The sequence below is a fragment of the Nesoenas mayeri genome (genome assembly GCF_963082525.1).
Source record: "Nesoenas mayeri genome assembly, chromosome: 1".
Lineage (NCBI taxonomy): Eukaryota > Metazoa > Chordata > Aves > Columbiformes > Columbidae > Nesoenas > Nesoenas mayeri.
Window position 1 is genome coordinate 149,564,644 of NC_137541.1, and position 22,328 is coordinate 149,586,971.

Here is a 22,328-nt window from a genome sequence, read left to right on the forward strand (position 1 = left end):
GTAATCTTAATTAATAATAAAATGAGTAATCTTAACAATAAAGTGAAGAGTGAATTGCTTGCAATTGATGACATCATTGTATTCCAGATACTTGAATTTGATGAGCTAAAACTAATTTGGTCTTTAATACATTATTGGATAGTTGCTAAAGCTGAAGTCTATTATGACAATTTTATGAAAATATGCTGGTAAACATGATTTAAGACTTAGTTTTCCTTTCCCATTCTGAAAATGTTTTTGTACTCTCTTAAGTGTCTTCTAAATTGAGTTGTCCTAACATAGAATTAGATATTTTAAAACCATAGCAATTTTTAAAACTAAAAGGCTCCTAAATCTTCTAATTCATTATTGTAATCAGTTTACTTGGATTCTGTGTACTAAATTACCAGTATTTAATAACTTGCATGTTTGTTTAGGCTGCAGTGGCTAAGACGGAAGAATTGCAGCAGCAACTGGAACAATCAAGTATTGACTCTCTGAAAGAAATAACAGCTCTGAAGAATGAATTAGCTAATGCACAATGCAAATACAACGAGGACTTAACAAAGCTGAAAACAGAATTAGAGGAACAAGTGAAGAAACAAATGGGACTGGTGGAACAGATTGAATGTCATAGTGATAGTCAAAAAGAAGTTAAAAGATTACAAGATGATGTCCAAAGAATTAAATCTACCTATGAGGAGCAAATTTTGTGTCTGAGCAAGCAGTTGGAAACTGTGAATGAAGACAAAAACAAAGAAGTGACAAATCTGCAAGAAACTATTAAAAGCAACTCTCAGTGTTACCATAATGAAATCAGTAACCTGCATGAAGAGCTTAAAAAATTAAAAATTGCCCATCAGGAAGAGGTGTCAGAGTTGATGCATCAGATTGAAATATCATCTAAAGAAAATGAAGAAAAGCAAAATCAGATAAATCAGTTACAGCACAATTTGGCAGAGGAGAGCTTAATAAAAGAGAAAAATGTGAAGGATGAAATGTGTGCTTATACTGACCAGTGTAAACATGACTTGGAGCAGCTGAGAGAAGTCTTAAATAAAAATATAGAAAACAAGATAGATGTTGTGGATACACAGGAAGAACCTCATGTAGAAGTGACAATGGAAGAAAAGGTTAGGCACCTGGAGCGTAGCTTAGAAGAGCTCCAGTCTCAACATAGTATATTAAAAGATGAGTTAACTTACATGAGTAATGTTAAACTAAAACTGGAAGAGGAAATCCATCGCATAAAAGATGAGTACTTTCATGAGCGGGAAGATTTGGACTTTAAGATAAATGAATTGCAGCTTACTAAAGAAGATTACTGTTGTGTAATTGAAAAACTGAAATTGGAGCTTCAAGCAGCAAGGGAGCACTGTGAAGCCACTGTAAAAGAACATCAGTTAGAGACTCAAACTCTGAAAGAGCAACATAAGAGAGAAATTTCTGAACTAAATGAAACTTTATTATCGGATTCTGAAAAAGAAAAGATGGCATTAGTTTTTGAAGTGCAGGAACTTAGAGAACAACATGAAAAGCTAACTCAGGAGAAAGAAGAAGCAGTGTCCAGTTACAACAGCCTGAGAGAAACAATGGAAACTCTACAGACTGAGCTGGGGGAATCTGCTGGAAAGATCAGCCAGGAGTTTGAATCAATGAAACAACAGCAAGCTTCTGATGTCAATGAACTGCAGCAGAAACTCCGGGCTGCTTTTAAAGAAAAGGATGTTCTTCTTGAAACTGTGAATCGCCTGCAGGAAGAAACAGAAAAATTGTCATCTAGTCAGCTAGAGATCGAAGAACTTAAATGTAAAATTGTTAATCTTCAGGATGAGAATAACACAATAACACAGTCCATCGACCAAAAAGAGACTGCTATAAAAGAACTGGAAGAGAAAATAATTGCTCTTACTGACCAAAACAAGGATATTTTAAATGAAGTAAAATTCTTGGGTGAAGAGAGAGAAACCCTTCAGGAAAGATGCAAGCAAGAACAAGGAAAAATTCAGGAACTTCAGCAAGAAGTAGATGTTGCTAATCAGTACAATAACAACCTGAAGAAAAAAGTGGAGGAATTAACAAAGGGACTGAACGAAGCTTTAACTGGGAACAGTGAAAATGCTCAAATGCTAGAGCAACTGGAAAACCAGATTGAGTCTCTGTTGCGTGAAAGAGACAACCTTTCATCTGAAGCGTATAGTCTTCATGAGGAAAATATGAAAATCCTTCAGGAAAAAGGCAAATTAAGTGAAGAGCTGGAAAAAATTAAATCTGAAAAAGACGGTTGGTTAGTGTTGAAGGAGCAGTATGAAAACTTAGAAAAGCAACTACAAAAGATGACTGCAGAAAAAGACCAGATATCAACAGTACTTGAAAGTGAAAAAGTGCACAGATCTCTTGTAAGAACTCAGCTGTGCCACTTAATTGAGCAAGTGGCGTCCAATGTTTCAGCTGCTGATGAAGAATATGATTCTCTAAGCCTGTTAGAAATTGCAAATGAATGCTTGGCAAAAATGAAAGAAGAGCAATGCCTTGCTCTACAGAATGAGGAGAAAATTCTTCGTTTGCAACGGGAAGTTGAGAGACTAGAGGAAGAAAATGCAGCTCAATATACAGAACATAGATCCCTGATTCAGGATTTTGAAAAAGAAAAGGATCTCTTGAAAGAAGAATTGGAAGGAACGTTGTCTGAAAAGGAAGCACTTCAACATGATATCCAGGAGCTGAAGAGTGCCGGTGAAAAAACAAGGACTGAAAATCAAGATCTTCTGGCTAATATTGAAGAGATCACTCAAAAACTTGCTTTTTATGAAAGTCAAATACAAGAACAGCACGAAGGATCAGAAAACCAAGATGACTTAAATTTCATTCTGGCGCAAAAGGAAACTGAACTTAGAACTGTGAAAGACGAACTGAGTTCTCTAAAGGTTATATTTTGTTATTGAAGTATACAGACTAAACCTCTAAAGTCTTCAGAATTAAGGTTCAAAAAATACTTTCAATTCTGTCTTTTTTTTTTTTTCCCTTGGCCTCAAAGTGAGTTTCCCTCCTAGAAAGGACATGTTTCAGAGTTACCTCACACCTCAGAATTCCATCCCCCCAGGAAAAAATAACCAAAACCAATCATAATGTTTTTTTGACAGAAGTTGCTTGTACTTGAATCTCTCTTCCTATCTATACCCCTCAAAGTGATTATTTAACTAGATGGACTAACTAACCATCCTCATAATCTTTCACCTCTAACTTACTATGGCTCCATCTCAAACAAAACTCCTGCTTGATATGCTTTAGCTACTCCTAACTTCAGGTCCTGGGAACTGATGGTTATGTAAAACTGACAGCTGCAGAATTAATGGTCTCCCATTTTTTGTCCTCGGACAGGATGGAAAGCAGCTGTTAAACGGTTGGAATGTTTTCCTTTCAACATAAGTATGCTTTTCAGTTACTGAGCTGATATGAAATTGCACATAAGGACTTTCTTGGTAGTAGGAATGTAGACACAGTCCAGCTGTAGATGAAACTTCTGGTGGCTTGTTAGGGGAAAAACAGATATTGCAAAGAAATTTTTGTAATACTTCTTATATCTTTGTTTATAATACAGAATGTAATGGAGACATTGACTGCGAAAACTGATGAGCAGTCTTCAGTAGCAGAGCTTCAAGAAAAAATTGGTATCTTTCTCACTCTTCTCTCTTACGTAAATAGTTTGGGGGTTTTGGCTTTTTAGTTTTCTTTCTCTGCATAATCGTCCTGTATTTTCTACAAGCCAAGGAAGGTGGGGAAGCAGATACCAAGGCAATTTCCTGCAGTATTTCTTCTGTTAAGGACTTAAAATATTGTTAGCAATTTCAAGTCTGTTATCATTTGATACTTTTTAAGATTTTTATTCCTGTGTACATTTGGCTATAAACAGTGTAGTGGATTTAGTCTTTATTTTTTAAATACGGGAAATAATTGTCTCAATAAGAATCCCTGAAGCTGCTGAGAGGAAAGCAACACTGCCAAAGCTATTGTTGCCTCATTGAAGTTATCCCAACACGTTAGAAAGAAGAAGGTTCTGAGTTGTTACAACTCTATGTAGAAGTAGACAAGAAGCCTCTGAAATGGGGAAAGATTGTCCCTAAACCATCTGTGCAGCTGGATGTCCTAGCTTTAAATTAAATTCAAATGCATAACTGAACAAAATATTTTCACATCTCCCCCAGCTTTGTATTTTGTTTTGTTTTAAAGTCATGCTGGTATTTGTGTTCTAATTGAATTTAATTTCATTTCTTGGGGGAAGGAAGAGGCATATTTTTTCACTTTCTTATTTATTTATTTTAGGAAGACTGGAAAAAGAATCTGCAGAAAAAGGAGAGAAGCTAAATAAAATTAAGGTTGTTGCTGTGAAAGCAAAGAAAGAATTAGATGCCAGCCGAAAAGAGGTACCCTGATTACTTCTTCATATGAGGAACATTCTGCATGTGGGGTTCTGTTTTAATGACACACTTCTTTTTTAATAAGGTACAGACTCTGAGGGAAGAATTGGAATTGGTTCAATCAGAAAAAGATCAATTGTCTGCTTCAATGAAAGATGTCATTCAAGGAGCTGAAAGCTATAAGGTAAGAATAGTACTGTATTTACAAAAGACATGTAGCTGTCAGAAAATACTTTGCTATTGAAGCCTAGCCTGGATGTATATTGCTATCTACTTGCACAATTATGTTTGGCAAAAAAGATTGCATCGGTGCAGTTGAGTAGCCAAATCAATAAATGTAATGTTCTAGTAACTGTGCGGCTGCTGCCAGGTGAAAATAAGGCATTTCCTTTCTACTGGATGGTATTTTTAAACCTTTCAGATCTAGCATCATACATATTAAACAATGTGTTGCTGAGACAAAACATAAATCCTTATGGATTCCACAAAGCGCATTAATTTAGAGATCAGTTAGGAAGTCCTTAAGCAATAAAGACATAAACTAACAATTACCTGGGAGCATGTCCTCTTGGAGCCTGTCTTTGGGCACATGAAGCAGAAGCAGGTGACTGGGGACAGTCAGCATCACTTCACCACGAGTGAATTGTGTCTGATTATTCTGATTGCCTGCTGTGATAAAACAGTCGCTGTTGTGGATTGGAGGAGAACAGTGGATGTCACTTTACTTTAGGAAGGCGTTTGATGCTGTCTCGCAGTGCTCTTGTATCCATGGTAGGACATTGTGGTCCAAATGGGTAAACAACCAAATGAGTGCTTAAAATATTTAAAAAAAAAAAAAAAAAAAAAGTTGCATGGTTTGACTCAGAGAGTAGCAGTTAATTAATGGCTTATACTAAATGGCAAAATGACAACACTCTGAGCAACCTGGTCTGATTTCACTGTTGACCCTGCTTTAAGCAGGAGGCTGAATGGAGACCTCCTGATATCTCTTCCAACCTAAGTTATTCAAGAATTTCCTGAACTGAAAAGGGTTTCTCCCAGAGCCTATAATGGAATTATGACTCTAAATTCATTCTGATATTTCTGATGTTGCAGTGAAACAACTTATATGCTGAAGTATTAGGAAGATAAGTGTCTGAAGCTTGAGCAATGTATAGTATAAAGAATGATGGATTTGTGTTTGTATGTGTTAAGAATCTTCTGATGGAATATGATAAGCAAGGAGAACAGCTGGATTCTGAAAAAGACAGAGCAAATAATCTTGAACGTCAGATAGATGACCTCACAAGACAGCTACAGGTGTCATCTCAGCAGGTCAGTTCTGTATGTGTGTCTGATCTATTGATAATTGCAATAAAAATTAATTTACCTATTGAGCTTAGGTTTTATTAATCTGATTGTTACTATATATAGTTTCGTAACTTAACTTCATTTTGTATAGTGACTTGCAATTCAGGGTTGTTTTTCAACATCTGATATCTTCTCTGGGCTGTGACAAAAATAAATATATCTAGAATGTCTGGCCTTTTCAATAGAAAGGGGTTTGTTTACCTCAGGTTAATGTATATAAAAGAGCAGGTGATCAGCTGTGATATGGGTTGGACATACAACTCTGCTGCACCTGCCAGATAGTGGAAGTTTGATACTTTGGTTTTGTATTTCTCTAATTTCACACCTACACTTCTCTTGAAGTGCAGTAACCTTTAAGTGTTACTTTTTTTTTTTTCTTTTTTTTTTCTACTTCTTAGAGAAAATGTGGTGGTGTTATTTAATCACGAGAGTGTTTAAACATATTAAATTAATTATGGGTTTTCTTTGCGTCTTTCACAAGTCTGCGACTTTAGGATGTATTGCAGAATACTACAGTGGCATTCAGAAGAGTCTAAGATGGTAATTAAGCAGCTATGAGGCACATTTTTGCAAAGCTAACTGAAATGAGTTTAGGATTTAGGATTTAAACTCACAGGTCCCATACATAATTATGCCGAAGATCCACCTAGGCCACTGTTGCCTTATAAATGGAAGCTAGTAGTGAATAGCATAAGAAGAAATGACAAGTAGTAGCATATATTCTACTGATTATGCAGGTGTTGATTTATTCAAGTTTGTTGCGAGGTATTTTGTAAATAAAAGCACTGTTTAGGTAATTAGCAGCTTCTTTAGCTTGTACTTCCTTCTTAATCTGCATAATAGAGACTGAGATAAGCCATTGAAGGTTTCAAAATTAAATCTGTTAAAAGCATTGCAAAAGTAGCACAGATATAGGAAGAGTTTTTACTATGTACTGATGTGATCCCATTGAAAGCTTGGTGGTGCTGCAGTTAAATCTTTTTTAAGAATTGATAGTATGATTATTTATTTATAAATACAGCAGCTATATTTGAAGTCGGGCATTAAGTACTCGAACCTTGCATATTAGTGTAGAAGGAAGGTGATTCTTGCAGAAATCATAAATGTTTGATTACTTTTTTCAGATTTCTTATAACTAGCCATCTTACAGAAAGTTGGGCAAATGAACTCTGAACAAAATAATCAAATTTTTCTTGTTTAAAACAAGATGGATAAAACTGATTGGTTGGAGTGCTGTTTATAGGGGCACAGGATAGAAATTGGTGGTATTTTTTAAATATAGACAATATCTTATTTGTCAGTCAGATGGAGATTCAGCTTATGTTTTTATCTTTCCATTATAATCCTTTCAGCATGATCAGTTGCACTCTGCTAATGAAGACCTCCTGGCTCGTGTTGAAACACTGCAACATAATGCTAAGCTGCTGGAAGCTCAGATACTGGAGATACAAAAAGCCAAGGCAAAGGCTGACAAAGAACTAGAAGCTGAAAAGCTTCTGAAAGAACAGAAAATAAAGGTAGTACACTGTAGATGTGGTGAATGGGCTGAAACATTCATTTCACTGGATGAGACTTCTGTTAGACCCTTATAAACTGTGTTTTTATAGAACAAGTTCCATACTTTCTTTTCTTGTTACTTGACTCCGTCCTATTTGAAGGACTAGTCTATTCATTGAAAGAACTTCATGAGACTGTCACTTAAAGTAGATAGGTGATTGTTGCAGAATGTGAAAAATACTTCTTCCTCTGAGTTACTTCTTCATCTGAGTTTTTCTTTGGTTCACAGTGATTTTCCTAAAAAAAAAAAAAAAAAAATTATTTGTACAACCTATGTGTGTGTAAGTGTAAATAGATACTGACATCTATTTTGAAATTGGACTGCATAATTGAGAAGTATTTAAATTTCAGGAACATAGTGGTGCTCTCCGAGAAATAGAGGAGCTTCAGATGCAACTTCAGAAGGAAAAGAAACATCTGCAGAAAATTATACAAGAACTAGAGCTGGCCAGAAAGGTAGAGTTGCTGTTCATGTTAGTGCTTAATGGACTAAAGATTTCAGCCAGTCTTGCTGTTTTGGATGCCTCTGAGGTATTTGGATGTTCTGAGGATTTTAAAACCCAAAGTTTGCAAAAGGGAAAACATGGGGATTTTTACCCCTGGTTTTGTGTTTGGAGAGCTGATGTGTACTTTGGGGTTTTTTGGGGTTTTTTTAATTATTTTTTGTTTGTTTGGTTTAGCTTGCGTTATGTGGCCTGTCCTAAGCAGAAATAGGAATAGAGTTCAAATGTCTGGACTACTTATATGGTGCGCTATTCAGAAGCTGCCCTTCTTGCAAGGTCTGAAGATGACAGAAACTAATATCTGTTTTCAAACAAGAAGCAGAAGTTTTGAAAAACCTGTTGCTATTTTTAACACTTACTAGTAGGTATTTTGTAGACATTAGTTACAAGCTGTAACTTCATTGTGTGTAACTTGCAGGATGCTCAAAAGAGTACGCTGATGGATATGGAAATAGCTGATTATGAAAGGCTAGTAAAAGAACTTAATCAGAAGATTATTGATAAAGACAGCAGAATAGAAGATCTTGAGCAAGAGACAGGGATTCAGAAACAGAAGCAAGAGACCCTACAGGAAGAAATAAGTGAGTAAACTATAAACAGCAAGAATCTCTATGGTATAGTTAGTAATAGTAAAAGATACAATTCACAAACAACTCAAGTTAATGAGTGAGAGTAAAGTTTTCAGGGAATACTGAACAGTTACATAGTCAAAATTACTCTTCCATAAAGAAAACTTTACTATGTTATTAGTTGCTCGATCTTGTGTTCAGCAAATAAAAGCCGAATTGCCTGCCTGATAAACTGTGTTTCTTACCTGATTAAGTTACTCATAAGTTCTGAAAATTGGTGACTGATGGGTTTTCATTATGACATATCACACTCATAAAACTTTACTAGTTAGCATGTGGTTAAAAACTGTCCTTACATGTAATTTATTTGAAGAGACATATCATTTGTTTGAAGATCTTGTGTGCTTGAAAATAGGATGCTAAACTTACTGTAAGCTCCTTGTTTGCAGCTCTTAAGAAATCTGTCAGGATTTGCTTAAATATTTTCCAACATTTTTAGGGAAATAGGGGAATTTTCCTTTGTGTATAACTGCTGTTTTCTGCATTAGAGTCACTTCAGTCAACTATGCAACAGGATGAGGAAAGAAATGCCAAGATAAAACAACTCCTGGTGAAAACCAAAAAAGAACTGGCCGATTCAAAACAAGCTGTAAGTCCAGATGTTAATGAGTGTGTATTCCATTTTTGAACTAGCTTTTAAAAAACGGGCTGGTAGCTGAATTGTTAAGTTGCTGAGGTTTGTTTTTTTTAATAACCAGATAATTTTGTCATGCAGGAAAATGACCTTCTGATGTTGCAGGCATCATTAAAAGGGGAACTGGAAGCCAGTCAACAGCAAGTGGAAGCCTATAAGGCAAGAAAATTCACTTCTTTGTTAGTTTAAGGTTTCTTATCTAAGTAATAAGGATGTGATTCATACTGGGCAGATGGAATATAGGCTGAAGAATGAAAAGGTATTATTTCTATTGTTAGGTTACTGGTTCTTTTTCTTAAATGAATTTTGTCTATTTTCTGCTTTCCCCAAATATTTCTTCTGTGATGTTCTTTAAACAGGCTTACCCTGTCTCATTCCTTTTTCTTTTCTCTTTACACCAGAAGAGAAGACTGCATAATTTGAAGCTTGTAGCTGGGATAGAGTTGTCAAATAATTTCTTTTAAAATGGAAGTTTCTCAATTTAAAAACAAAATAATGCAACATTATCAGCAAAAATCCAAAGTGTTGTCCATCTGTGTAATTTTTTTTGGTTGGGCAGAATAGGAATTGAATGTAATGAAAGGTAGCAGGGAAGGAAAGGGAGAGGGGCTGGCTTGTTAAATATTGCCACCCCGGCACTGTAATTTTTATCTTCTATTCTCACTTTAGACGACATAATATATTTTTTAAAAATTATGCACACAGTAACCCATGTCTATTTTTATTAGATTTTAATTTTATATTCACCAGTTCTGTGCAGGAATTACTATATTAGAATACTATGTGTTCTGTGGCATCTACCTTTGAAGAGGGAAGAAAAAAAATTGTCATAGTGAAGTTTTCAACTGACTTTTTCAGATTCAAGTGGCTGTGCTAACATCAGAAAAGCATAAAGTTCAGGAACACCTGCGAACTTCTTCAGAGCAACATCAGCGTACGTTGAGTGCTTACCAGCAAAAAATCGCAACATTGCAAGAAGAGTGCAGAGCAGCCCAGGTACTCTAGTGGAAGAAGTACTGTCAAAGACTTTAGAAGGGAGATTTACAGCATTCTCTGCCTGCTTCTCTAAAAATATTTTGTAGATCTTTCACTCTTGTCTTTTTATCTGCCAAGAACTGAGAATTATCCCAGTGTTTAATGTAGTTGAGTGGTGGTAGAGGACAAATCAGACTTTGTCCTGGTTGTTGTCTATCACTTGTGGTGGAAGATTTGGACTGCACTCTTATATTTCCAGTAGGGGAAACCTGTGGTGGTAGTGGGAAGTCAGAATTCATTTAAGATGATCAGCAAGTGTAGACTGAGGAGGGTGGAAGGAGAAGCCTTTAAACAAAAGGTGGGAAGAACAAACAGAATAGTATAATTTGCTCTATAGAAAAACCATTAACACAGATACCACTTAAAAAACTGGGGAAAAAATATTTGCAAGCACCTTTTAATTTGCTGCTATATGAGCAGCTTCTTAATTGGCAGCTGAGCTACATGTGACGCTGACAATATTGCTGAGCTTTTTGTCCATATAATACTGTGTTAGATGTTCCTTGAATATAGTGTTTACAGCGGAGACCTACAGCTTCAGAATATAGTTAAGACTATTATGTTCAAGCTATCTTTATGGGGGTTACTCTACCACACTATCGCCCCTTTTGTATGATAGGTATGCATCACGCAGATAAGTAACAGTTGAATGCAGCCTCTCAAAAACCTTCTGCAATTTAAAAAGATGAACCGAAATTGACAAACTTTGTGGTTGCTGCTACAGGCGGCTTGCCTGAGTCATACTGGTAGATATGGATCATGGTTTCATAAGTACGTTCTTTGTAACTGGGGACTTATGGTACTTATCCATGACAGCTTACTCCTTGATTTTGTGAAACCAGTCTGAGTGTAGATCTTCTATGATGGCATGGCATGAAGCTGTTGGAAGATTAGCCTTCCTCTTTAGGTGCCCTATGTCTGAAAAATACATATTATTACAAGGCTGTTAACAAAGGAAAATTCTGTCCAAAGGAAAGGTGGGCACTAAAGCAGATAGTAGGTTAGAAAGCAAAAGTCATGTTGACATTTAAGGTTGTGTACCTGAGAACTTAGGAATGTTCTGACTCGCATAGTTTGACTGAAAGAGAAGAGAAGGATTAATTTAAAGAAATGCCTACAAATCGTACAGACTTCAGAAAAGCTGGAGCTGAATCTGGAGTAGTGGGTAGTTGGGGTCAGCGCTGTGGAATTTCAGTCACCAGTTCAGCTGAAGAGAAGTTTTCCAAAATTCTTCTCTTGGAGATGGGAGCATCTTAGTCATCTCCAGGATGACTAATGAATCCGTGAGCTTCTCCTAAGATCCAAGAATGAAAATCCGCATCTTTGTTTTCTTAGAAAAATATACAACATATGTACTTGGATCATGGGAATAATTCTTGCTGCATAGTGTACAGTCAAGGGTGAAACTATGTTATGAGGTGATTTTCTGTATGTTCACAGAAACTCATGTGTCAGCTGAATTTAGAAGATAAAACAGACCAAATGCCCTTACGATCAGCTAGAATATTATATCTGTGTAATACCATTACAAGACCGATTTAAGTCCTCAAAATTATGCATAACTTTCAGGCATATTCGACTTTTCACACCTGGGTGGTATAAAAGAAAAAACAATTGCCCTTTTTTTTTTTTTTCCCCCCCCTTCACCTTTGTATTCATTTAAAGCTGTTTGAGAGAACCCCTTGCTTGTCAATCTGTTGAATGCAATTTTTGAATTTGCAAGTATTTGTTCGGTTCTTTAGTAGGGGTATGTTGAAAATCAATGTCTCTTTTTAAAGTTTCACATTTGATGATATTCAGTTAAAGTCTAGAGAAACATGATCTGTTATGATTGTCATAATTTTAATTATCGACTTAAGAAAAAACAACAAGTGGTTCTTAATTTTTTTAATGTAAGATGTATTTCATTTTAAATAAATGAGTAATAGTCAATAGCATAACTTATTAAGGCTTTGTTTTCTGTGTGATAGGCTGAACAAGCCTCGGTTACATCTGAATTCGAGAGCTACAAAGTTCGTGTTCATAATGTTCTGAAACAGCAAAAGAATAAATCTGCTTCTCAGACAGAATCTGAGGGAGCCAAACAAGAAAGGTAAAACTAAAATCTTTATATGCATACAGAAAAATACTGATACTTGAGTTGTGCTTGCCTTCGCTAGTTTCTGACCAACAAGTGAGTTCCACTATTTAACTATTTGCTTGAACAAGAAAAATATCAGAAGGGATACACTTTTCTTCCCCAGTCACTTTAGCTTAAAAAGAACCCCAAACCAACAAAAAAAACCCCTCTTCATTTCTATAAACTTTATCTGATCTGTAATCTAACTGTGGTAATGCAAATGTGAACAGAAGAAAGATCAGAAGTTTTTACTGGTACTGCATTCCTTTCTAGTTCCTTGATTTGTCTTTTTTAACATTTATGTTTGTGTAGATTACCTGTTGTTATGGTCAGAGGGAGAAGTAAGGTGTTAGGAAGATTTTCATGAGCAAAAATTAGCCAGCATCCTCTGTGTAGACCTGACATAATTTTTTTCTACCAAAAAGTATTGCATCAACATGCCATTTCCAATTAAGTAGAGAAGACCAGATTGGTACTGTTCAGCTGAGCTCACTTTGAACTTTTCAAGAAGGAATGGTTTAGTGTAGTTAAAGCTTTGTCTGCCACTTCAGGCATCAGTTCCAGCAGATTTAGGAAATACTTACCAGCTTTTATGTGAGGAAAGACTAGGGGAAAAAAAGGCTGCACTGCCAAATGTTCCCTAAAAATCATTTAAGTATAGTCATAAGCTAGGTAAATTCAGATTCACTTCAGGCAATGTCTGAACCCACTGCGAAAGTAGGTAATTTTTTCTAAGTTATTTTTATAAGTTATTGATAGCTGTCCTTGGTGACAGACTGGGTGTTTATGTCAAAAGTAATTTCTGACACAGGTCATAAAACAGTACATGCAATTGCTGCTGAAAATCCACCAGAGGGAGATCTGTGCTTTTTGTTAGAGGACTTGGATTTTATGGTCGGTTTGGTGTTTTTTTTTGTTGTTGTGTTTTTTTGTTGTTGTTGTTGTTTTTTGTTTTTGTTTGTTGTTTGGTGGTTTTTGTTTGTTTGTTTTGGTTTTGTTTTGTTTTTAAACACATCTACCTCTTCTTTTCATTGAAGCAAGCAAACTGCAAGAGTTGCCTTTCTTTGTCTCTCTTTTTTGCAGATTTAAGAAGTTCTGGTATTGTTAGGTTTTTGTGAGGGTCACCTTGGAAACAAAACGGAGAAGCGATAAAGCAATGAACAGTAGACAGTTTTCAAATGAATGATAAGGGTCAATGAGCTACACAGTTCATGAGATAATGGAGATGTCTGCATATATAAATACAGAAAACATAAAGAAAAATGCGTCAGACTTAAGAATTTTTCCTTGTGGTGTATATGATTTTGATTTATTTCTGTCCAACAGTTTATCTGTTTTTATGGATTTTGATGTTGCTTTCTAGTCCTTTGCTGTACTCAGTCTCATTGAACTGAAGTGCATTTCCTAAACAAATAAAAAAAGTTCACCACTTTTAAGAAAATTCTTTTTCTCCCATCTGCATCCCACATATTATTGTCCCTCTGTCTTGTTCCTCCAAACCAGCTTGAAGTAGAAGGCAGTAGCAATCACACTACCTATCCCAATAGTTATGTTCCCAGCAGTTCAGTTGGGATGTGCTAAACTTTTTTGTGCATATATTGAAACACAGTCAGAACTTTCCTAAATGTTTCTGCTGCAGTCACATTCTAAGATTATTTTGATCCTGGTGCTATATTGATTTTAATTAATAAATAAGAAATACAGATCAGCTATTCAAAATGTGGATATAATATAGGCTCTGAAATAATATAATTATTTTTAAATGTATCTTCTTTATTTATTCTTGTCCTCTTGCAGAGAACAGTTGGAAATGGTAATAGATCAACTGAAAGTTAAGCTGCAAGATGCCCAGCGTAATTCACAGATGAATGCATCTGAACTCCAGGCATTGCAGTCTGAACACGACACCCTGCTGGAAAGACACAATAAGATGCTGCAAGAGACTGTTGCAAAAGAGGCAGAACTCCGTGAAAAGTACGGTTTGCTGATGAACAGACACAGATATTTTTATTCTGTGTGAACTTCAAGGGCTGGGCATATAGTGGCCTGTAACTGTACTTCCCAAAGAAAGTGCATAACAGTTAAGAAAGTTTTCGAAGGGAATTTTCAAAATAATTGTTTGCTGTTTTTCATCAGCCTTCAGAAGTTTCAGCGATGAAAATGAAGTGATAGCTGATAAGGGAATTTGAGATTTCTGCAAGCTTTCTACCTGTTAATTATCAGACATAAAAATTAACATGCTTTAAGCACATTGACTGTTTTTAAGTCCAATACTGAGCATTACATTTGTGTTGGACTGCTCAACTAAATTTTACAGATGTTTCCTATTAAAAAAATAAGGTAGTTAAATGCAGAGCACACAATTTCACTGAAAAAATGTCCAGTCCTGCTTCGACTAAATGCCTTTCTTACCAAAAGTACTGGTTTTTTAAGTCTGTTCCTCTCACAGTCCTAATCTGCTGTTTCTTTTGCAGTTAAAGGAATTTGCTTAGCCTGTATCACTTCTTGAAAAATCACACGTGTCCCTAATACTTGAGCTCTTCAAAAAGGATCTTTCATTGTCTTTTTTTATTTAGAGTACAAGGAAGTTCACGTGAGATATTCATGAGAAGTTACAGCTTAGTATTAGGAACTGTTGACTTCTTGTTTCCATCTTTGTACTGTTTTGTCTGTTCCTGATAGACACATGATGATTCATTGTAATTAACTAAATTATGTCCTTCTGCGTTTTTCTGGGAACAACCCATATCACAGTAGGTTCCCTTTGTACCCAGAGAGACAAGCTCTTTGCTACTCTGGCTATATTTAAATTTGTACACTTATAAGGGCAAGTCCTATGCTTAGTCTTTCCATACATGCACTTGTTTAATTGCTTGTGACAATTTTATCTTGCTTCTGGAGTACTTCCAAACCAAGTACAATTGATATGTTACTGGCACTTTTCTTGCTAACAACTATATTCTTCTACACTCTATGGTACTGAAAGTTGAAGCTTAAAAAAGTTAAACTTACCTTCCTAGAAACTAATGTTTTCAGAAGTCCTGCATAAGTGTTTGGTAAATAAATGTTAAAGGAAGTGGAGTATAAGGTAAGTGACATGAACTGTATGACACTGTAAACAATCATGTTGTGAGTTTAGAATTTAGGAATGTGTAGACCACACTGTCTCTAATACTTCCCTTTTTTTCCCAAAGATATCTGAATTTTGTGTTCTGAAAAAGAAATGAATAGTGCAGTGCATTCATATGATAGATAATAAGTGTAACTTTCTCAGTCTTAGATTTTCCTTGTGAAAAGAGGAATTTAAATGGGGAAAAATTGTACAGTCTTTCTCAGATAATCCCACCCATGAAAACTACTGTAAACTATAAAAATTTTGAAATGTAAAAATGTCAGTGTTTCGCTGTTCATTTCTTATATTTTGTGTGTACACTGTTTTCAGGCTCTGCACAATACAATCTGAGAACATGGTCATGAAAACGGAGCATGCCCAGTCTTTGAGTCAGCTGACAGCCCAGAACGAAGCTCTCCGGAACAATTTCAGAGATCAAGTCAGGAACCTGCAGGAAGAGCACAGGAAGACAGTAGAGACGCTTCAGCAGCAACTGTCCAGAGTAGAGGCTCAGCTCTTCCAACTCAAGAGTGAACCAAGCACTAGAGGTAATTTTCAATCATCACACCAGGTTTTCTTGGGTTTAGATACAAATTTGTGTACCTGAGTCTGAATCTAAAATGTGTTTATTGTGTGTGGTTCTGTAATAAATCAGAAACCTTTCCTGAAGAACCTGCAGCATGCCATATCATTCCACTGATACAAAGCAGGGAATGTGTCTTTGTTATTACTGTCACTTCAGAATCTTAAGGTCCTTGAACGTGTCCAGAGGAGAGCAACAAAGCTGGTGAAAGGGCTGGAAGGCCTGTCCTGGAGAGGGAGGTGCTGAGCTCTTCTCCCTTGTATCCAGTAACAGAACATGTCAGAATGGTTCAAAGCTGTATCAGGGGAGGTATAGGAAGCATTTCTTTACCAAGAGTGTGGTCAAACACTGGAACAGGCTACCTAGAGAGGTGGTTGGTGCCCCAAGCCTGTCAGTGTTTAAGAGGCACTTGCACAGTGCCCTTAATAATATGCTTTAACTTTTTGGTCAGTCCTGAAGTGGTCAGGCAGTTGGACTAAGTGATTGTTCGAGGTCAAGTTCAACTGGAACTATTCTGTTCTGTTCTAGAATCTGCATCAGTGTTATTTCTTCAGCAGTACCTGCATTGTCAGACAGGTGAAGGGAGATTACTTTGTAAATATTGGGTGCTCTTCCTATCAGTTTGTCTCAGATTTTGGAGCATGCTGGACCTCTGCCTCCAGTATGAGTGGTAAAGCTAAAGAAAAGTGCATTGAAAGCTGTTTTCACAATGTTTGTTATTGATATACTTACTATTTGACTCCTAATTTAGGATTTTACTGTGTTCAAGCTCGAGTGCTGTTTTTGTATCTGTAAAGTTAGTAATTAGAATGTAGTTGGACATTTGCTGAGTAGCAGTAACAGTTTAAGAAGTTACTCTTTCCGTATGTTACTGAAGCAACAGGCTAGTACACACAGTATTAAAACAGAATAATTTACACCTCCCACAGGACTGGTTGAAAGAAAAACTAATTCTGTTTTGCATTAAAAACATTTGACACTCTTGTCATAGTTTGTCATACAACATAGATGTGTTGTAACACATCTTCAGGGAGGGTTGCATGAAGATTTCATAGTCACTGAAATAGAAATTGCCAATAAAGTTTGGATTTAGAAGCAGGCTTTGATTGGAATGGTGTTTTAGCAGTGAAAGGCCATATTTTCTATTATAAATGTTATGTGTGTATCTGACTTTCTTTCTTTTCTTCACCTTTCTTCCCCTTGCTTTTTGAAGACTATTTTATTTACTGCTCTCCAATTTGAGACTGTCACGCCTGTTAAATAGCCCCACCAATCGCATTCTTATGACAAACATGAGCAAGTATTTTTCAGGTCCAGCTGTTTCAAATCCAGCAATGAAGAACTTGAGAGAACGGCGAAACACTGACCTTCCTGTTCTCGATGTGCACACTGTAGCTAGAGAAGAGGGAGAAGGTATGGAAACAACAGACACAGACTCTGTCTCTTCATCCAGCACCTACATACCATCCTTGGAACAACTTCTGAACTCCCCGGAAGCAAAACTTGGTAGGTAGAACATGTGGCTTTTTGGAGCACTTGCATATGTAAGTTGCAGAAGTTTCTGCCCTCAAAGTACCTCAGAGTGTTGTGTTTTCATGCTTTTAGGTGCAAGACACAGGTCTACTTAAGTGCCACTGAGCATGCACTCTCCTGAATTTCTGTAGGAGTCCTTGAGTAAGGACTAACAGTAAAACTTTGCTACAGGTTTTTGTGATTTAAATATTTCATATTTGTGACTTTCCAAAGAGAAAAGACTGGATGAGCAAGTCAGTGAATAGTTACAGAGCTTTTTGCATTCGGGACTAGTCTCTACTAGAGACAATTAAGTGTTGGTTTAACTCTCATTAATGAAAGGATAAAATGTCCATCTTAATGTGACTTATTAGAACAGACATTTATTCATAGGTATTTTTCCCAGGAAAATGAAATCCCGTATGAAGAACAGTGTTTTAAGATTCCCCCCCAAAAAAAACCCAGAAAAACATATGGTAGCATCTGATCATGTTTTAAAAGTCTACTGAGCACTTTATGGAGAGCTGTTGAAAAATCTCCCTCTATGGGAAGGAAACAAGGTGCAATTTAAACCCATGTATCTTGATGTACTTAGAACTGATTTGCCAAACCCCTTCTAATATATATACAAAAATTCTTCACAAAAAAAAACCCCATGCAGCAGCAGCAATGATGCCCACTCATTTTGCAGTCTGACTTTGTGGGGAATTTGTTTCTGAGATGCTACGTTAATCAAGTCCTAATGTTAAGTTAGTATAAAGTAGATGCAACTGCTTTTTCTTTCTCTCAGTTTTCTTTCCAATTAATTGCAGAACCAACTCAGTGGCAAACAGAACTCACCAAGGATGAACTGATTCAGAAACTAAACACAACAGCAAAGAGCACTGATCACTTGAATGAATTACTTCGTGAATCAGAAGCAACCAATGCAATCCTAATGGAACAAATTAAGGTTAGTAGACATGTAGGAAATGTGGGGACGGCTCTAATTTCTGTGGTGTGTTTCCTAGGCCAAATGTTTAACATCAAATAAGTTTCAGAAAATCCTAGTATATAACAATTTGGTAATGCAAAACTTAATTTCAGAAGGGCTTTTATACCACAGGACTAATTAGCACTTCCAGAGTTGACTTCAGGTTTTAGTTTGGAAGTTTAATGTGCCTTTACTGTTTTCACTTGGATAATGGCAGTAAATCCTGAGGGAAGCATTGTGTGGTTTATCTTCCTGTAACCTATTTAACTGTCTTAAATTAAAAGAAGATATATATTTAGAGGTACACATGCTAATAGAGTTTGGTGTGATTTGATTATACTTTCCTGAGTGTTCTGAAAACACTTTGGAAGTTAACATATTCTCTAAATATGCTAAGCTTTCCTTTATAAAATGTTTCTTAATGAAATGATAATATTGTTGAATCTTTGATCCACGTTGCTTATTTAATGGTTCAACTCCTGAAAAGTTGGCACTGTATGTCACGGTAAGTACTCCACAGATTTTATCAAAAAAAAAATATTTTTGTTCAATTAAAAGTTATTTCTGGACTATATTATCGTGTGTTCAAGTATCACAGGATTTTTGTCCAGAATATGTTGCTGTGCACACATTATTCCTTTTGAAGCAAGCTGCATAATTAGCTTTTTAGCTTTTCAAAAGACCTTTGTTCAATTTCTCATTATATGAAGCAAACAGTATTTCATAATTTTCCCTCATCTGCAGCTTCTTAAGAATGAAATAAGAAGATTGGAAAGAAATCAAGAGAGAGAAAAGTCTGTGGCTAACCTAGAATACTTGAAGAATGTCCTATTGCAGTTCATGTTTCTAAAATCAGGAAGTGAGAAAGAAAGGCTGCTCCCAGTAATAGACACCATGTTGCAGCTCAGCCCTGAAGAGAAGGGGAAGCTGGTTGCAATTGCCCAAGGTAGGTGGTAGTCGAAACGTTGTTGCAAAAAAAGGAAAAGTGGAAGTACAGGCAACTGAAGTTGTGTTCCTTCTTTTTAGACCTTTGAGGAAAAACAAAGCTTAGCAGAGTAATGCCAGTGAGCTAGCAATAAAAACATTTGACTCTGTTGGGAAGTTACTATTCAGTTTTCAGAAACCAGAACAAATACCTAAGCATATAAATAAAATCAAGGTAAAATATAATTTCTTCTGAAACTTACATGTCTTAGGAAGAGGATAGTATGTTGTAAAAATGAAATGTGCCCACATTTTGAGTAGAATTAAAGATTTCTGTCAAAGTGACCTTAAAATAGAAGTTAAAATAAATTAATTACTTTTTTGGCAGATGTTCTAAAAAGATAATTAAAATGGTCTTTTTCCAGGCAGTACTGCAGATCTAATATTACTTTCAATATATTAACTTCAAAAATCTCTTTAACAAAATATGTTTTTCATTTAATAAATAAAGGGACTAGGGAAGGAAAGAAAGAGTTAAGCCTTTGCAAGAAATTAACCCAAGAGCTGACAGTACAATAATGTTCTGGCTCCGCTTCAAATACCCTGAGCATTTGTCCACTTAAAAACACTTTTTAAGGTATTGCTTGTCACTCTTCAATAACAACATGTAGCTTTTGTACTTCATTAGCAACTGACCTATTCTTTATTTTAAGATTAATATAAAGAGTAAGTACCATGTGTATATATGAAGTACTTAAAACTTGTGAACAAAATCATGTGAATAAGGTGAGTGGCAAAGTACTACATTCCATGGTAGGGTTTGCATTCAGAAAGATGAGAAGTAAATTAAGTCCACAGTATTTCAGTGTTCTTCTGACACTGTAATGAACACTGACTGTTGTTTTGGTTTGTTTTTTTTTTTTTGGAGAAAGGTGATTAATGGCTTCCTTAACACATCCTTGAGTACCCAAAGTAGAGTAGACTTGGTGATAAAATCCATGAACACATCTATGCAAGACTGAGAGCGAGTATTGAATATTATCTTTTCAACAAGTTTGAGTATTTGAAAAAAAAACAGAAGTGGCAGCGGGGAGAAACAAGGTCATTTAACCAAATGATGCAATGTCTGATATAATACAGTTAGTTTACAGTATGTCTTTCTTCCTCCTTCAGGTGAGGAAGAGAGTACCTCACGGCCCTCTGGGTGGGCTTCATACCTCCACAGCTGGTCAGGACTTCGATGAGACAGTGGAAACACTGAATCTTTAAACACATTCCACAGTTGCAAAAAGATAAATCTCAGTGTAGAAGAACAAGTTTTTGGTGTTGTGGCATTGAACTACACATTTTTATCCGTGTGTTATTTTCAGCTTTTTAGATTCTTCTAAGGTAGGTCTGAAAAATTGTCTGATATGATGCTGACAGCAGTGAACTATTCCTCTTGTAAATGAGAAAGCTGATAATCAGAAGTATAATGAGAAGTGACAAATTAATTGCAAATTGCTTGGAAACAGAATTTGACAAACCCGTGACAAATTTTTTGATATTGATTTAGAAACTTGGTCTAACATAATAACTGGAATAACTAGACTTAAGGCATTATGAAATGTTTACAGTTTCTTTCACATGTTTTTGTCAGCTCACCAATATGGTTGGTGTTGTTCTCTGCACACTGAAGAAATCAAAATTGAGTTATTTCCTCGCTGGTGATGCTTACAAAATGTAAGATCATTAAGAAACAGAAATGTCATTTTCTGCTTTGAATTGACTATAACTTTTGTCTTGGTTGTTTTGTTTTCTTCAAAAGCTGGATTGAAAATATGAAGGTAACGGTCAAAAAAAATGTAGAGGGTACCTAAAACTATATGAAATATAATGGTAAACACATCTGAAGCATGGTACTGTAGGAAAGATTAATGGCATCTATTGAAGTCTTGGTATAGTACTCCAAGAATCAGAGGTTGTGAGCTGAAGATTGGGGAGAAAGGGCTTAAGCTGTGGTTTCTTAACCTGAGGTTGGAAGTTTGTGTTCAAGACCAGGAAGAAATGTTTCATTACTGTAGTGATGCCTGTACTGAGGTGAAAAGACTACTTGTACTGATTTAGTCATATTGTAGACACTAAATCTGAGTCTGTAAATCAGACTCCTAACTATAACTTGTGAGAAAAAGGGACAGAATTTTATCAGTAGATGCATCTTTTAAATGTTCTAATGATTGAAGAAGTTACATACTTCTCTCACTTCTGTGTTCCCATGTGTCATTTACACAAATGTTATGCATAGATGAGATAATCTCTGCTCCAGGTTATTCAACAGAATGCCTGGGGTTTTTCCAAGAAAAATACATCTCTGCCATAGAATTACTTTTTCTGTTATCAACACACCTCTTTTAGCTTCAGTCTTCTTTTCCCCCATTCTAGTCCATGTTGTCTTTCACCATCTTAATTTATTTATAAGTTATTAAAATGCATATACATGTTTTCAAACCCTGCTTACCTTCCAAAGTGTCTTTCCATCTTTTACACTCACGTTTTCATGCTTTCTGTGCTGTTTCACACTGAATTGTTCCCTGGTATACATACCAATGTGAAATAGTATTTCCTGTCTATCTTAGTTGAGGCCCTGAGGAAATTATGCTAATTTCTTTAAAATTACCTTACTTAAGGCTGAGATTAATCTGGACATAAGAACAGCAGAAAGGCAGCACAGATTGAGAATAAACTATTCGGTAACTGTGCTTTTGGTTTAAATTTTTGCTGCTTGTATATGTTTCAGTACACAATCAACAAAGTCAACAGGCTTTATTTAGATATTTTAATTCCTTTCCATGGTCTTCAGCACCTATTTTTTTTTCCCCTCCAATATGTGTTCTAACTGGAATCTTTATGGTTTGTGCTACCAATGAAAACGTTCTCTGTGGACTTTTAGATCACAGAACTGACAAATGGTAGCATGGGGATGAGTCTTTTAGGCATCTATAGTTTGGAAATGTGGATAGC

General features: G+C 35.9%; 1 protein-coding gene across 1 annotated transcript; it reads left to right on the top strand.

The window, feature by feature from the left end:
- The first annotated feature begins 482 nt into the window (after positions 1 to 482).
- On the top strand, positions 483 to 20,690 carry GCC2 (GRIP and coiled-coil domain containing 2). Its single transcript, XM_080344129.1, has 18 exons — positions 483 to 2,906; positions 3,581 to 3,650; positions 4,303 to 4,403; positions 4,483 to 4,581; positions 5,592 to 5,711; positions 7,100 to 7,264; positions 7,656 to 7,760; positions 8,226 to 8,388; positions 8,925 to 9,025; positions 9,152 to 9,229; positions 9,929 to 10,066; positions 12,076 to 12,197; positions 14,022 to 14,198; positions 15,667 to 15,884; positions 17,231 to 17,425; positions 18,244 to 18,383; positions 19,149 to 19,350; positions 20,502 to 20,690. The coding sequence occupies exons 1-18, from the start codon at positions 585 to 587 to the stop codon at positions 20,570 to 20,572; spliced, it is 4,587 nt and encodes a 1,528-aa protein (XP_080200255.1). The 5' UTR covers positions 483 to 584; the 3' UTR covers positions 20,573 to 20,690.
- Positions 20,691 to 22,328: the final 1,638 nt, after the last annotated feature.

What these genes read in the sequence shown, in the direction of transcription:
- GCC2 (XM_080344129.1), top strand. Translation starts at nt 585, where the DNA reads ATGGGACTGGTGGAACAGATTGAATGTCATAGTGATAGTCAAAAAGAA. An exon ending in AGCAAGTGGAAGCCTATAAG is followed by an intron (nt 9,230 to 9,928) that starts GCAAGAAAATTC and finishes TGACTTTTTCAG; the next exon opens with ATTCAAGTGGCTGTGCTAAC. An exon ending in GAGGCAGAACTCCGTGAAAA is followed by an intron (nt 14,199 to 15,666) that starts GTACGGTTTGCT and finishes CACTGTTTTCAG; the next exon opens with GCTCTGCACAATACAATCTG.